The sequence below is a fragment of the Callithrix jacchus genome, chromosome 5 (genome assembly GCF_049354715.1).
Source record: "Callithrix jacchus isolate 240 chromosome 5, calJac240_pri, whole genome shotgun sequence".
Lineage (NCBI taxonomy): Eukaryota > Metazoa > Chordata > Mammalia > Primates > Cebidae > Callithrix > Callithrix jacchus.
The window spans coordinates 121,024,290-121,040,278 of record NC_133506.1 but is presented as its reverse complement, the minus strand read 5'-3'; the positions used below and the strand labels follow the sequence as shown (position 1 = coordinate 121,040,278).

Genomic DNA, 15,989 nt, shown 5'->3' with positions numbered 1-15,989 from the left:
AGGTTCAAGTGAGTCTTCTGCCTCAGCCTCCCAAATACCTGGGATTAGAGGCACATGCCACTACACCCAGCTAATTTTGTATTTTTAGTAGACACGGGGTTTCTCCATGTTGGTCAGGCTGGTCTTGAACTCCTGAGCTCAGGCAATCTGCCCACCTCGCCCTCCCAAAGTGCTGGGATTACAGGCCTGAGCCACCGCGCCTGACCCACTTTTCTTTTTGTTTATTTTTCTGAGATAGTATATTGCTCTGTTCCCCAGGCTGAAGTGTAATAGCAGCTAATTTTTTTTTTCACTTTTTTGTAGAGATGTGGGTCTCACTATGTTGCCCAGGCTGATCTCCAACTTCTGGGCTCAAACAATCTTCCTGCCTCAGCATCCCAAAGTTCTGGGATTATAGACATGAGCCACCATGCCCAGTTACTTTCCTTTCTTTTCCTTCCTTCCTTCCTTCCTTCCTTCCTTCCTTCCTTCCTTCCTCCCTCCCTCCCTCCCTCCCTTCCTTCCTTCCTTTCTTCTTTCCTTCCTTCTTACTTTTTTTTCTGAGATGGAGTCTTGCTCTGTCACACAGGCTAGAGTGTAATGGCACAATCTTGGCTCACTGCAACCTCTGCCTCCCAGGTTCAAGCGATTCTTGTGCCTCAGCCTCCCAAGTAGCTGGGATTACAGACATACACTACCACACCCATCTAATTTTTGTATCTTTTGTAGAGACGGGGTTTCACCATGTTGGCCAGGCTGGTCTCGAACTCCTGACCTCAGATGATCCACCTGCCTCAGCCTCCCAAAGTGCTGAGATTATAGGCATGAGCCACATTACCTGGCCTTATTATTATTATTATTTTTTATGTTAGATAGCCAGCTCTATGACCTTAGAAATTAAACTACAGGCATGTTTGTTGAGGGTGCTCACCTTTAGGGTTAGGTCAGACTCTGGAATCTGGGACTTTCCCAGGACGCTCTGCTAGTCTTCAGTGGACAATGATCACTGCTGTTAAACTCACTTTGCACTGCCCTGGCCAAGCCAAGCCTTGCCAAGGTGAAGACAGAGGAGGGGCCTGGGCATGAGTTCCTCTCTGAGGCTGTCACTTCCCTAAGGCCTTGCTTGGGTAGGAGAGTGGGCGCTAGCCTCTTTCCCTCAAAACTCTCTCTCTCTCCGCGCCCCCACCCCACCCACTACTTGTGAATCTCACAAAATTCCCCAAAGACCTGCCCTCTGCAGGGTACCTCTCAAAAACCTTTCTGCTTCCCACGTTGATCCAGGGAGCTGTCATCTGTAATCCAAACATTTAGGGAGGCTGCAGCACAAGAGCCCAGAAATTTGAGACTGCCGTGAGCTGTGTGATGACACCACTGCACTCCATGCACTCTAGCCTGGGTGACAGGGCAAGACCATGTCTCAAAAAAAAGTCTTTTTAAAATAGCTTTTTCACGAAGAGCTTCTACAGAACATGAAAACCAGCTCAGCAAGAGAAAATGCGGTTCTTGTTTTCCCTGAGGACAAGGAGGGCTCGCCTGACTGGAGAGGGGAGTTATTATGTTGAAATTCCATCCTGGGGGCAAGGGGAACCCTACTTTTCTCACAGCCTTGAAATGAACCCCACCACTTCTACAGCTTTAAAGAATAAGAGAAAGAGGCTGGGCGCAGTGGCTCAGGCCTGTAATCTCAGCATTTTGGGAGGCCGAGGCTGGAGGCTATAATTACAAGGTCAGGAGACCAGCCTGGTCAATATGGTGAAACACCGTCTCTACTAAAAATACAAAAATTAGCCTAGGGTATGGTGGCATTCGCCTGTAGTCCCAGCTACTCTGAAGGCTGAGGCAGGAGAATTGCTTGAACCCAGGAGGTGGAGGTTGCAGTGAGCCGAGATTGTACCACTGCACTCCAGCCTGGGTAACAGAGTAAAACTGTCTTGAAAAAAAAAGAAAGAGAGAAAAAAAAGAGGTTAAAAAAAAAAAAGGAAAGAAAGAGAAAGAATGAACAAGAGATAGAAAAACCAGGCAAGTTTTCTTACCAAAATATGTCAAAGTTTCTTTATCAAAATACATCCAATGGCATAAACGTTTCTGGATAGCATGACACTTCTGGTGTTGATTTATCTGGTTAAACTCTCCAGGTCTCCAGCTGTCTGTTTCACTGCCTTCCTGCAACCACAACCTTGCTGAAAATATGCGCCACGCAAGGCTTGATGATCTTACCTCCTCTGCCCACTCCCATCCTCATCCCCAACTCCCACTAAAGAGGCTGATCCTTGGCTGCTCCCCCCTTGTGCTGAGCCGTTCCAGGTTCCTGTGTCTTTGCTGGAACAACCCCTTCCCCTTCTCTGCCAGGTGAATGCATCATCTTCAAGGTTGGCTCGTGTAGTGGGGAGACCCCATAAGTGGCAAGGCAGGAGTCAGAAGCCTCAGCCTATTTCCATATAAATAATGAAGAAGAAAGTAACTAGAAACATAACTGTAGTATTTATTAGTTATTCATAGGAGATCTTAGTTATTCATAGGTGATCCTAATTCTTTTACTAATGCCTCTCAGGTGGGAAGTGTGAACCTGGGGTGACACTGTGAAAGAAATGACCCTGGCAGGTGCGGTGGCTCACGCCTATAATCCCAGCACTTTGGGAGGCTGAGGCGGGTGGATCACGAGGTCAAGAGATCGAGACCATCCTGGTCAACAAGGTGAAACCCCATCTCTACTAAAAATACAAAAATTAGCTGGGCATGGTGGTGAGTGCCTGTAGTCCCAGCTACTCGGGAGGCTGAGGCAGGAGAATTGCTTGAACCCAGAAGGCGGAGGTTGCCATGAGCCGAGATCGTGCCATTGCACTCCAATCTGGGTAACAACAGTGAAACTCCATCTCAAAAAAAAAAAAAAAGAAATGACCCTAAGGCAAGACGCTTTAAGCCCTGTCACACCCCTGGAAGGGCTGCTGGAAGGCGCCTTGGCTGTGTGGCAGCTCCAGTGCGGAGAGCGCCTGTGGTTTAGCCAGCTGGGGAAGGTGATGTCCAAGATGGCTGAGACATCTCCTTCCTCAGGGGAGTGAGGAGAAAACTCCGCTCCCCCAAGCTCTTTCGGTAGGCCTGACGGCTGTCAGGGAAGCCCACAGACATCCCGGGGCTTAACTGTCTCTATGTGATGCTGTGCTTCAGCGGTCACGTTCCATGTCCACTCTCATGTTCCACCTCCGCACCTGGTTCCTTTTGTCTTAGAAGAGTTAATCAGTAAAAGTGATGTAAATCTTAATGTCTTTGTTCTTTCTTGACAAGTATGGAAAAGAGCTGACGCATTATGCTCCTCACCTCATCTCGGCTACTAGAAGGTCTTAGGCCCCTACCTAAATGACACGTGATGTACTTGACCCTATCACTGACCACCACCAATGCCACGTCCTACCTACCCTGCCCCCGGCTTTGTACTCAATAAAAGTCAGAGCGCGTGGGCACTCAGGGCCACTGCCGGACTCGAGCTTTGGTTAGCAGTGGACCCCTGGGCCCAAACTCTCTTTTCTCTATCTCTGTGTCTTGTGTCTTTTATTTCTACAGTTTCTCCTCTCCACACCAGCAGAGAGGGGCTCAAAGGACCCTGTAGGGCTGGACCCTACAGGCTGAAACATCTCTTCCTGAGAAGTCTTCCTAGATGTGTCCAGTTTGGAGAGGATTCTTCTCTAGGTACACGTGGGAAGGACATCTCCCTTCTGGAATCCTCAGTCTCTTCCATTTCCCCTTGGGACCTGGCTGTGCAGATGACAGTGGCTTTCCACATATTTGTCACCTGGAAAAGAATCTGCCCAGCCATTGGCTGTGAAGCACATAGGCAGCTTCACTCTCCATGTCGGCACCATTTTGGAAAAGGATGTTCAGGCCTGGGATAACTCCAAAGCCACGTTTGCCAACCACACCTGACCTCTCCCCTGGCCTAATGATCAGTCCAGTGCAAGGGGACACATGAAGGTCTCGGTTATACTCTCCATCCTGTCCCCACACTCACCCCCACCCCAATGAGCCAGGCAGCTTCTGGCTTGTTCTGCACCCTGCACGTCCCCTGCAGTGACTTAGGGTGCTTGGGGCGTCCACAAATCTGACCTGGCTCAGCCCTTCAACCAGCAGCTCCCCATCAGTTGCTTTGCCTTATCATCTTATTCTCAGGCTTCGCTCAGGCTGCTGCTAGGATTCAGGTTGATGGATGGGGGAGGGAGAGAGTGGTGGGGGCAGAGCCTGGAGGACATCAAAAACTAGAGGGGCTGAGGATGGTGTCTCACGCCTGTAATCCCAGAACTTTGGGAGGCCGAGGCGGGTGGATCACATGAAGTTTGGAGTTCGAGACCAGCCTAACCAACATGGAGAAATCCCATCTCTACTAAAAAAATACAAAAATTAGCCAGGTGTAGTGGCATGCACCTGTAATCCCAGCTAACTGGGAGCCTGAGGCAGGAGAATCACTTGAACCCAGGAGGCGGAGGTTCTGGTAAGCCAAGATCGTGCCATTGCACTTCAGCCTGAGCAACAAGAGTGAGACTCCATCTCAAAAAAAAAAAAAAAAAAGGCCGGGTGCCATGGCTCACACCTGTAATCCTAGCACTTTAGGAAGCCAAAGCGGGCAGATCACAAGGTCAGGTTTTTGAGACCAGCCTGACCAACACAGTGAAACCCCATCTCTACTAAAAATACAAAAATTGGCCCGGCGCAGTGGCTCAAGCCTGTAATCCCAGCACTTTGGGAGGCCGAGGCGGGTGGATCACGAGGTCAAGAGATCGAGACCATCCTGGTCAACATGGTGAAACCCCGTCTCTACTAAAAATACAAAAAAATTAGCTGGGCATGGTGGCGCATGCCTGTAATCCCAACTACTCGGGAGGCTGAGGCAGTAGAATTGCCTGAACCCAGGAGGCAGAGATTGCGGTGAGCCGAGATCGCGCCATTGCACTCCAGCTTGGGTAACAAGAGCGAAACTCCGTCTCAAAAAAAAAAAAAAAAAAAAATTAATTGGGCGTGGTGGCACGCACCTGTAATCCCAGCTACTTGGGAGGCTGAGGCAGGAGAATCGCTTGAACCTGGGAGGTGAAGGTTGCTGTGGGCTAAGATCATGCCACTGCACTCCAGCCTAGGCGACAGAGCTGGACTCCGTCTCAAAAACAAAACAAAACAAAAACTAGAAGAGGGAAGGAGAGAATCTGGCCATGGAGGGTGGCCAGGTAAGTTTCCCTTGCAGTCTTGCAGCTGGGAGAAAAGTTCCATCTGGAGGGAAGAGAAAGGAAAGCTGAGGACAGTCTCCTTGCCTTCCTCTTGTGCCTTCCCAGCTCTGATCTCCAAACCCACCTCTCCGCCCACTTGGTTCATTCACCCTGACCCAGGGTGAGTGGTTTGATTTGGAACAGGAAGACAGAGGCTTACGTGGGCCTTTTAAAGTCAAAGTTTCTAACTCTGCCCCACCTCCTGAACCTGGCCGGATTCCTAGTGCCCTCTAGCTCCTCCCCCAACCTCTCTGCCCTTGGGGGTTTTTCACAATATCCATCATTCCTCTTTACCAGCAGCACCACAGAGAGACCAGAACCCTCCAGAGGCTGAGAGAAACATCTTACACTCAGGTCCTCTCTGTTTATCGTTCTATTTGCACTCTGCCTTCAGAATCAAGAGCCTGAAGACGACCCAGGAGCTTTAGGTATGGCCGTCTTCATTATTTTGTCCCTATTTAGTGTTCTGGTGACAGGCATAAGTGAAGGTGGGGCTGGGAGTGAGAAAGGAGGTGAGAGGGAATGTCAACTGAACCAGCTTCCCCGCTGCCCCTCCATATCTCCCAGTGCCCAGCCTTGGCCACACCCTGGCCAGAGCCAGCTGTTTGCAGACCTGAGCCGAGAGGAGCTGACAGCTGTGATGCGCTTTCTGACCCAGCGGCTGGGGTCAGGACTGGTGGATGCAGCCCAGGCCCAGCCCTCAGACAACTGTGTCTTCTCAGTGGAGCTGCAACTGCCTCCTAAGGTGGCTGCCCTGGCCCACCTGGACAGGGGGAGCCCCCCACCTGCCCGGGAGGCACTGGCCATCGTCTTCTTTGGTGGACAACCCCAGCCCAACGTGAGTGAGCTGGTGGTGGGGCCGCTGCCTCACCCCTCCTACATGCGGGATGTGACCGTGGAGCGTCATGGAGGCCCCCTGCCCTATCACCGCCGCCCCATGCTGTTCCGAGAGTACCTGGACATAGACCAGATGATCTTCGACAGAGAGCTGCCCCAGGCTTCTGGGCTTCTCCACCACTGTTGCTTCTACAAGCCCCGGGGACGGAACCTGGTGACAATGACCACAGCTCCCCGTGGTCTACAGTCAGGGGACCGGGCCACCTGGTTGGGCCTCTACTACAACATCTCAGGGGCTGGGATCTTCCTGCACCCCCTGGGCTTGGAGCTGCTGGTGGACCACAAGGCCCTGGACCCTGCCCACTGGAACATCCAGAAGGTGTTCTATCAAGGCCGCTACTACGACAGCCTGGCCCAGCTGGAGGCCCAGTTTGAGGCTGGCCTGGTGAACGTGGTGCTGATCCCACACAATGGCACAGGTGGGTCCTGGTCCCTGAAGTCCCCTGTGCCCCCGGGTCCGGCTCCCCCTCTGCAGTTCTATCCCCAGGGTCCCCGCTTCAGTGTCCAGGGAAGTCGAGTGACCTCCTCACTGTGGACTTTCTCCTTTGGCCTCGGAGCATACAGTGGCCCAAGGATCTTTGACATTCGCTTCCAAGGGGAGAGAGTGGCCTATGAAGTCAGCGTCCAGGAGGCCTTGGCCATCTATGGAGGCAATTCTCCTTCTGCTGTACGAAGCCGGTATATAGACAGTGGCTTTGGCTTGGGCCACTTCTCCACACCCCTGACCCGTGGGGTGGACTGCCCCTACCTGGCCACCTACGTGGACTGGCACTTCCTTTTGGAGTCCCAGGCCCCCAAGACAATACGCGATGCCTTTTGTGTGTTTGAGCAGAACCAGGGTCTCCCCCTGCGGCGGCACCACTCAGATCTCTACTCTTACTACTTTGGGGGCCTTGCGGAAACGGTGCTGGTCATCAGATCTGTGTCCACTATGCTCAACTATGACTATGTGTGGGATATGGTCTTCCACCCTAATGGGGCCATAGAAATCAGACTCCACGCCACCGGCTACATCAGCTCAGCATTTCCCTTTGGTGCTGCCCAGAGGTATGGGAACAAAGTTTCGCAGCACACCCTGGGCACGGTCCACACCCATAGCGCCCACTTCAAGGTGGATCTGGATGTAGCAGGTAAGGCGTTCTGGCAGAGGCAAAGGTGCTGCGGGGTGAGAAGGGTGAGCTGAAGTCTCCATGCCTAGCTTTAAAAGTTTTCGCTGGGCTGGGTGCAGTGTCTCATGCCTATAATCCCAGCACTTTGGGAAGCCAAGGTGGGCGGATCACTTGAGGTCAGAAGTTCGAAACCAGCCTGGCCAACATGGAGAAATCCTGTCTCTACTAAAAATACAAAAATTAGCTGGGCATGGGCACACTTACAGTCCTAGCTACTCAGGAGGCTGAGGCAGGAGAAATGCTTGAACCTGGAAGTCACAGGTTGCACTGAGCTGAGATCGCGTCACTGCGCTCTATCCTGTGTGACAGAGCCAGACTTTGTTGCAAAAAAGTCTTCAATACTTTAAAAATATTACCTCTTTGAGGCCGGCCATGATGGCTCACACCTGTAATCCCAGAACTCTGGGAGGCCGGGTCAGTAGTTTGAGACCAGCCTGGCCAACATGGTGAAACCCCATCTCTACTAAAAATAAAAACTTAGTAGGATGCAGTGGCGCATGCCTGTAATCCCAGCTACTTGGGAGGCTGAGTTAGGAGAATCGCTTGAACCCAGGAGGCGGAGATTGAAGTGAGCCGAGATTGTGCCACTGCACTCCAGCCTGGGTGACAAAGTGAGACTCCATCTCAATAATAAAAATTACCTCTGCTCTTACAGAATTTATTATATTGTATACTATACAATGTATAGTTGTATGCTATGTACAGATACGATATACTGATATAAGTATTTAGATTTCTGTTGCTCAAATATTATCATAATGTACCTACTTTTTGCCACATCTGTTTTTTCACATAACAACACCATTCAAGCAAGCACTGCAGATGTGTGAACGCACTTGCACCAAGCAAGCACCCACTATGCAAGTTAACAGAAGAAACAACATTGTTGCTCTCAGGTGGTTTACATTCTGTTTTTTTCCTTTTTCTTTTTTGAGACAGGGTCTCACTCTATCACCCGAGTTGGAATGCAGTAGTACGATTAGAGCTCATTTCAACCTCCAACTCCTAGGCTCATGTGATCCTCCCACCTCAATCTCCCAAAATGCTGGGATTATGGGTGCGAGCCACCGTAATGATAACCACCCTTATCAGTTTTTGGTGGCGAGAGCACTAAAATTTACTCTTAGCAATTTTCAAGAATATAATACATTGTTATTAACTATAATCACCATACTGTACAATAGATCTCTTTGGGTTTTTTGTTGTTGTTGTTTGAAACATGGTCTTACTCTGTCACGCAGGCTGGAGTGCAGTGGCGTGATTATGGCTCACTGCAGCCTCAACTTCCTGGCCTCAAGCAATCTTCCAATCCTCCCACTTCAGCCTCCTAAGTAGCTGGGACTGTGGGTACATGCCACCATGCTTGGCTAATTTTTTTTTTTTTTTTTTTGAGACAGAGTCTCACTCTGTCACCCAGGCTGGAGTGCAGTGGTGCAGTCTTGGCTCACTGCAACCTCTGCCTCCCAGATTCAAGTGATTCTTCCACCTCAGCTTCCCGAGTAGCTGGGACTGCAGGTTCATGCCACCACACCCAACTAATTCTTATATTTTCAGTAGAGACGGGTTTTCACTGTCTTGGCCAGGCTGGTCTCAAACTCCTGACCTCATGATCCGCCTGCATCAGCCTCCCAAAGTGCTGAGATTACAGGCATGAGCCACTGTGCCCAGCCTGTTGCTTGGCTAATTAAAAAAAATTTTTTTTTAATAGAGATGAGGATCTTGCTGTGTTGCCCAGGCTGGTCTTGAACTCCTGGGCTCAAGCGATTCTGCCTCCTCAGCCTCCCAAAGTGCTGGGATTACAGGCATGAGCCACCATGCCCAGTCCAATAGATCTCTTGAACGTCTGAAATTTTGTATCCATTGAGCTACATCTTCCCAACCTCGCCCTCCTTAACCCCCTGGTAACCTCCACTGTACTCTCTACTGCTATGAGTTCAACATTTTTTAGATTCCACGTACAAGTGAGATCATACAGTATTGTCCTTCTGTGTCTGACTGACTTCACTGAAGCCCTAGGTTCATCCATGTTGTTGCAATGAGATCTTCTTTTAAGGCTGAAGAGTATTTCATTATGTATATATATCACATTTTCTTTATCCTTAAATTTTTTTTCCTTATTTCTTATACATTTATTAATTGGGATTTTCCGTAAGGAAGAGTTGGCCCTCCTTTTTCACTTATTTGTGTTTTCAATTATTTATTCAAATTGTATAGACTCATGGTTTTTTACTATACTCTGACGGTTAGAACCCAGTACTACCATTTATTTTGTTCCTTACATTTTTCCAACTTTGGCCATCGGGAGGTCCTTCAGATTAGTTCCTGTGTCCTTTGCACATGCCTCCGCACTTTCTTGAGCACTTCCTTGCTTTCTGGCACCCAAAACATTTCAATTTCATCTGGCATTTTCCCTGCTCCTACCCTAGAATTAACCTTGTCTCCAAGGAGATCAGGTTCATTTTATTGGTGAATGGTATTTAAAAACCATGATCTGGGCATCAAGTTTGCTCATTATTACTGGGATGTCATTGCTTTTAGGCCCTCTCAGTGGACTTAGCTAGAAAATTTAAGCATATATCTAACGAACCCATACACACACATCTATCTTTATCTCGTATCTAAATGATGACAACTTTTAAAGCACTTGTAACAGTCCATGACACATAGTGGGCCCTTGAGAAATAATAGCTATTGTGGAGAGATAAATAATAGCTATTGTTGTGATTAGCCACATGAGCCTACTTGTGTGCACAGACTATAAAGAACTCTTAGTCTGCAGCCGGGCACAGTGGCTCACACCTGTAATCCCAGCACTTTGAGAGGCCGAGGCAGGTGAATCACCTGAGGTCAGGAGTTCAAGACCAGCCTGGCCAACATGGCATAACCCTGTCTCTACTAAAAATACAAAAATCAGCTGGGCGTGGTGGTGTGTGCCTGTAATTCCAGCTACTCTGGAGGCTGAAGCAGGAGAATCACTTGAACCCAGGAGGCAGAAATTGCAGTGAGCCGAGATCATGCCACTGTACTGCAGCTTGGGTGACAAGAGAGAAACTTCATCTCAAAAAAAAAAAAAAACTCTTAGTCTGCAATTCTCACCTAAGGGTGGAAACACTGGGATATGGATTAGGGGCAATGAACCTACAAAAGGAAACTAAGCATTTGCTGAATCAGTCTCTCCTCTCTCCTGGTCCTTGTAAGGTGTAGAGGGAGCTACCAGCAGGGTTTGATTTGTTGTTCCTTGTCTCAGATCACTTAACTTGACTCCTAATATAGGACCTAGTTAGGCTCAAAATCATTCAGACTCCAAAAGTTCAGGGAACAGATTGTGTCTTAAGCCCTGTTCCCAGCTCCCTGCCTAGTTTCAAACTGCAAAAGCTCCCTCCAAGCCCCAGCAGCATCAGGCCCAGTGCTGGTTTTCCTTCCCTTTGGTCCCCATGTCTACTATTCCTGTGTTGTGGAGTCTCTCTATGCGGTCTTCCTCTATGTGCTGATGTGTGGGCAGTGTAAGGCCAGACTAAGACCCAGTTCTCCAGCACTGCCATGGTATTAACTGTGTCTCCTTGTTGACCAACCAAGGTACATGATTGAATTCTCTCAGCCTCAGTTGTCCCATCTGTCAAATGAAGATGATTATAGTTCCTCCTTTATGAGATTGTTGTAGAAGTGAAAGCATTAACACACAGAAGGCACTCTGCATGCTGCCTGCACAGCTCCATCAGGCTCAGTCAATGTGAGACTTATTTTCATGATAAGGTAGTCCTGGCGATGTCACAGAGCTTCAGATGTGAGGGGAAGGCTTCAGGTCAGAGGGAATGCGACCCCGCCCATTGCCCACGAGGTTGTTCTAACCTTGAGTAAACACCCTCCTTTGCAGCCTGTCAGAGGGAGGAGGCTGGTGGAGGCCCAGGTGCAAGGCATTTGGAATTATTACGAGAAGACACTTGGGAGAAACACCTCCTTCAAATCCCTGGACTGGGGCTATCTCCGGGAGAGGGAAGAGAAGCAGGGCACACTAGTTCTGGGCTGCTCTTTGGCTCCCACTTTCAAGCCAGGTGGGGGCAGAGTCCAGAGGAGTAAGGGCAGTTGCAAGACAGGCCCTCCCCCATCCTACCCTGAGCAGGACTAGAGAACTGGGTCTGGGCCGAGGATATGGCCTTTGTCCCCATGGCTGTACCCTGGAGCCCTGAGCACCAGATGCAGAGGCTGCAGGTGACCCGGAAGCTGCTGGAGACGGAGGAGCAGGCTGCCTTCCCCGTGGGAAGTGCCACCCCTCGCTACCTGTACCTGGCCAGCAATCACAGCAACAAGTGGGGTCACCCTCGGGGCTACCGCATCCAGATGATCAGCTTTTCTGGGGAGCCACTGCCACAGAACAGCTCCATGGAGAGAGGCTTCAGCTGGGAGAGGTGAGTGGTCGGCGGTCAGGAGGGAGTGGGGCAGGCACACTGGATCAAGGGCTCCACACTGCTCCACCTCCTATAGGTACACACAAACACACACACATTCCTGTGGCCACAATCTGTAGCCACTCAAAACAAAGCCTAATGGGTGGGTGGAGGAATGCTGAGATACGAGGCATTGAAGGAAATCTAGGAAAATATTAATGGTAGACTCTAGACTGTGAGTATGTGAATATTCACCATACAATTCTTGCAACTTTTCTGTATATTTAAAACATTCACTGGGCCGGGTGCGGTGGCTCACACCTGTAATCCCAGCACTTTGGGAGGCTGAGGCAGGTGGATCACCTGAGATTGGGAGTTCAAGACCAGCCTGATCAACATGGAGAAACCCTGTCTCTACTAAAAATACAAAAATTAGCCGGGCATGGTGGCACATGTCTGTAATCCTAGCTACTTGGGGGACTGAGGCAGGAGAATCGCTTGAACTCGGAAGGTGGAGGTTATGGTGAGCCGAGATTGTGCCATTTCACTCCAGCCTGGGCAACAAGAGTGAAACTCCATCTCCAAAAAACAAACAAAAACATTCACATGAAAGGTTGGAGGAAAAACACAGTGAGCTAGGAACACAGATTGGAGGGAGGGTTCCCTAAAATAGAGGCACTTGAGATACTGAACTTGACCTAGGATGGGAAACAGGCCATGTCCGTATGTACGTTTCCAAGGCCAAGGCTCAACATCATGCTCTGATCCAGATGGACGGATGAGCAACATTCCTGCCTGAAGTCTGCTGGGCCAGTTGATGTTTAAGGTGCAGGAGAGAGGACACATGGGGAAACTCTACAGAGGAGAGAGAGACAAAGACAGAGACAGGCAGTGAGAACTGGACAGAGAATGATCCAGAGGCTCAAGACTCCAAGACTTTGGGACTCATTTCCCACTTGTGTTCACTCTTCGGTGCAGCTTCAGGCAGTGGCACAGTTGATGACTTTGTAGCTCTAATAAAAACTCCTGTAGGTACCAGATGGCGGTAACCCAGAGGAAGGAGGAGGAGCCCAGTAGCACCAGCATCTACAATTTGAATGACCCTTGGACACCCACTGTGGACTTCACTGACTTCATCAACAATGAGACCATTGCAGGGCAGGTCAGTTGCATGCAGTGGTGAGCAGGGAGTTTGGGGTTGGGGAGGGGAGGAGTCAGGGGGACCAGATGAGCCCCTTCACTGCCTCTGGAGCCAGATTCCTCGGGGGTCTTCAGAATCCACTAAGAAAGAAACTGACTGGGTGCAGTGGCTCATGCCTGTAATCCCAGCACTTTAGGAGGCTGAGGCAGGTGGATCTCTTGAGGTCAGGAATTTGAGACATGGTGATGAAACCCCATCTCTACTAAAAATACAAAAACGAGGCCAGGCATGGTGGCTCACACCTATAATCCCAACACTTTGGGAGGCTGAGGTGGACGGATCACCTGAGGTTGGGAGTTTGAGACCAGCCTGACCAACATGGAGAAACCCCATCTCTGCTAAGAATACAAAAATTAGCTGGGCATCATGGCACATGCCTGTAATCCCAGCTATTCAGGAGGCTGAGGCTAGAGAATTGCTTGAACCCAGGAGGTGGAGGTTCCAGTGAGCCCAGATCACACCATTGTGCTCCAGCCTGGACAATGGTATGATGTAAACTCTGTCTCAAAACAAACAAACAAACAAAAACTAGCAGGCTGTGGTGGGGCACACCTGTAATTCCAGCTATTCGGGTGACTGAGGCTTGAATCCAGGAGGTAGTAATTGCAGTGAGTTGAGATCATGCCACTGCACTCCAGACTGGGTGACAGGGCGAGACTGTCAAAAAAGAAAAGAAAAGAAAGGAAAAAAAGAAAAAAAAAAGAAAGAAAGAAACTTTATGATTTCACATTTTTCCTGATGAACTAAGAACATGTAGGTAGGTGAGCTGACTCCCTGTCTGCAAGGTCACTGGGAGGCAGGGCACATCCTCAGCAAAGCCAGACCTCATGATCCTCTTCCTTCTCCCCTGCTAGGACTTGGTGGCCTGGGTGACAGCTGGTTTTCTGCACATCCCACATGCAGAGGACATTCCTAACACGGTGACTGTGGGGAACGGCGTGGGCTTCTTCCTCCGACCCTACAACTTCTTTGACGAAGACCCCTCCTTCTACTCTGCCGACTCCATCTACTTCCGAGAGGACCAGGATGCCGGGGCCTGTGAGGTCAACCCCCTGGCTTGCCTGCCCCAGGCTGCTGCCTGTGCCCCCGACCTCCCTGCCTTCTCCCACGGGGGCTTCTCTCACAACTAGGCAGTCCCTGGGATGGGACATATGGCCAAGGGCTCCAGGCCAGGGCGTGAGGGATGGGGAGCAGCTGGGCACTGGGCCGGGAGCCTGGTTTCCTTTCCCCTGCACCAGGACTCTTTCTTCTACTGCCCTCCCTCGAATCCCCTCTATGCCAGGAGCCTCCTGAGCCTGTGATGGCTGACACAGGGGACACTCAGCCTTGTGGATGCCAGCTGTCGAGTTCCCATCCAGAGAGGCGAGGCATGGCCCAGCCTGGAGCCTGGAGCCTTGGCCAGGTGTTTCCCTAGACCACTCCTGGTTTTCTTCACAGTTTTTTTTTTTTTTCAATGAGACATAATTTACAGAGCATAAAATTCATCCCTTTAAAGCATACAGTTTCATGTGTTGTTTTGTTTTGTTTTTTGAGACAGAGTTTCACTTTGTTGCCCAGGCTGGAATGCAATGGTGTGATCGCAGCTCACTGCAACCTCTGCCTCGGGGGTTCAACTGAGTCTCCTGCCTCAGCCTCCGGAGTAGCTGAGATTACAGGTGCCAGCGACCATGTCTGGCTAATTTTTTTTTTTTGTATCTTTAGTAAAGACAGGGTTTTCCCATGTTGGCCAAGCTGGTCTCCATCTCCTGACCTCAGGTGATCCACCCGCCTCAGCCTCCCAAAGTGCTGAGATTACAGGTGTGAGTCATCGTGCCAGGCTCAATTTCATGTTTTTTAGTACATTCACAAAGTTTTGCAGCCATTGCCACTAATTCGAGAACATTTTTATCACCACAGAAGGAAACCCTGTGCCTGTTTTTTTTTTTTCTCTTGAGGTGGAATCTCGCTCTGTCACCCAGGCTGGAGTGCGATGGCAGGATCTCTGCTGACTGCAACCTCTGCCTCCCGGGTTCAGCTGATTCTCCTGCCTCAGCCTCCTAGGTTGCTGGGATTACAGGTGCCTGCCACCCCGCCTGGCTAATTTTTGTATTTTTAGTGGACTTTGGATGAGCATAAATGAAAACCAGAACACTGGGCACAGTGGCTCATGTCTGTAATCCCAGCACTTGGGGAGGCTGAGGTGGGCTGATCACCTGAGGCCAGGAGTTCAAGACCAGCCTGATCAACGTGGAGAAACCCTGTCTCTACTAAAAATACAAAAATTAGCTGGACATGGTGTCAGGCACCTGTAATCCCAGCTACTCAGGAGGCTGAGGCAGGAGAATTGCTTGAACCCAGGAGGCAGAGGTGTGGTGAGCCAAGATCACACCACTGAACTCCAGCGTGGGTAACAAGAGCAAAACTTCGTCTCAAAAAAAAAAAAAAAAGAACTGGGACAATTTCCAGGAAGGGATTTGGGGGCGGGAGTAAGGTGCGGAGGAGTGGGGAGGAGGTAGGGTTCAAACATCAAGCTTTCTGAGGTGTGTCAAGGCCAGAGAAACTTACGCAGTATGTGGCATCCACACCTCTGCTCCATCAGTGTCTTTTCCTGGGAGTAAGATCAAGAAGAGAGAGGGGTCCCGGCTAATTTTTGTATATATATATTTTTTTATTTTCTTTTTGTTTTTATTTTTTCCTTTTCTTTCCAGAACCCCTAAGAGAACTTAGAATTAATAATTTTTGTATTTTTAATAAAGATGATTTTACTATGTTGGTCAGGCTGGTCTCGAACTCCTGGCCTCCACCTACCTTAGCCTCCCAATGTGCTAGGATTACAAGTGTGAGCCACCATACCCAGCCCCTTAGAAATGCTGTTTCTAAGAGGGTATCAATATGTCTTTGCACTTCAGAAAACTGGGTCTAGTCAAGGAATAAGGATGGATAGAGGTCAAAATGGAAATGGATTTGGAGAACAGAGTGGGGGTGAGGACAGAGTAGGATGGAAATGAGAGGGGGTCGGGGGGAGGTCAGTGATGGGGAGGGGACAGGATAAGGAACAAGATGAGGAAGGGGGAAGGTGGAGTTGGAGTGGAGATGAGGATGAAAGTGAGGAGGGTTGGGTCATCCTCTGGCC

At 49.8% G+C, this 15,989-nt stretch overlaps 1 protein-coding gene across 2 annotated transcripts; it reads left to right on the top strand.

Annotated features, from left to right (window-relative positions):
• The first annotated feature begins 5,507 nt into the window (after positions 1-5,507).
• LOC100392670 (amine oxidase [copper-containing] 3) lies at positions 5,508-14,374 on the top strand. 2 transcript variants are annotated; one of them, XM_008996671.5, is made up of 5 exons: positions 5,508-5,653; positions 5,793-7,252; positions 11,412-11,697; positions 12,709-12,838; positions 13,732-14,374. In XM_008996671.5, the coding sequence occupies exons 2-5, from the start codon at positions 5,866-5,868 to the stop codon at positions 14,005-14,007; spliced, it is 2,079 nt and encodes a 692-aa protein (XP_008994919.1). In that variant the 5' UTR covers positions 5,508-5,653; positions 5,793-5,865; the 3' UTR covers positions 14,008-14,374. The 2 variants fall into 2 exon arrangements, with proteins under 2 accessions (XP_008994919.1, XP_008994918.1); XM_008996670.5 differs by having other exon boundaries at positions 5,508-7,252.
• The last annotated feature ends 1,615 nt before the right edge of the window (positions 14,375-15,989 follow it).

Coding starts and splice junctions, on each gene's coding strand:
- LOC100392670 (XM_008996670.5), top strand. CDS start 5,656: ATGGCCGTCTTCATTATTTTGTCCCTATTTAGTGTTCTGGTGACAGGC. Junction 11,698..12,708: donor AGAGGCTTCAGCTGGGAGAG/GTGAGTGGTCGG, acceptor AAACTCCTGTAG/GTACCAGATGGCGGTAACCC. Junction 12,839..13,731: donor ATGAGACCATTGCAGGGCAG/GTCAGTTGCATG, acceptor CTCCCCTGCTAG/GACTTGGTGGCCTGGGTGAC.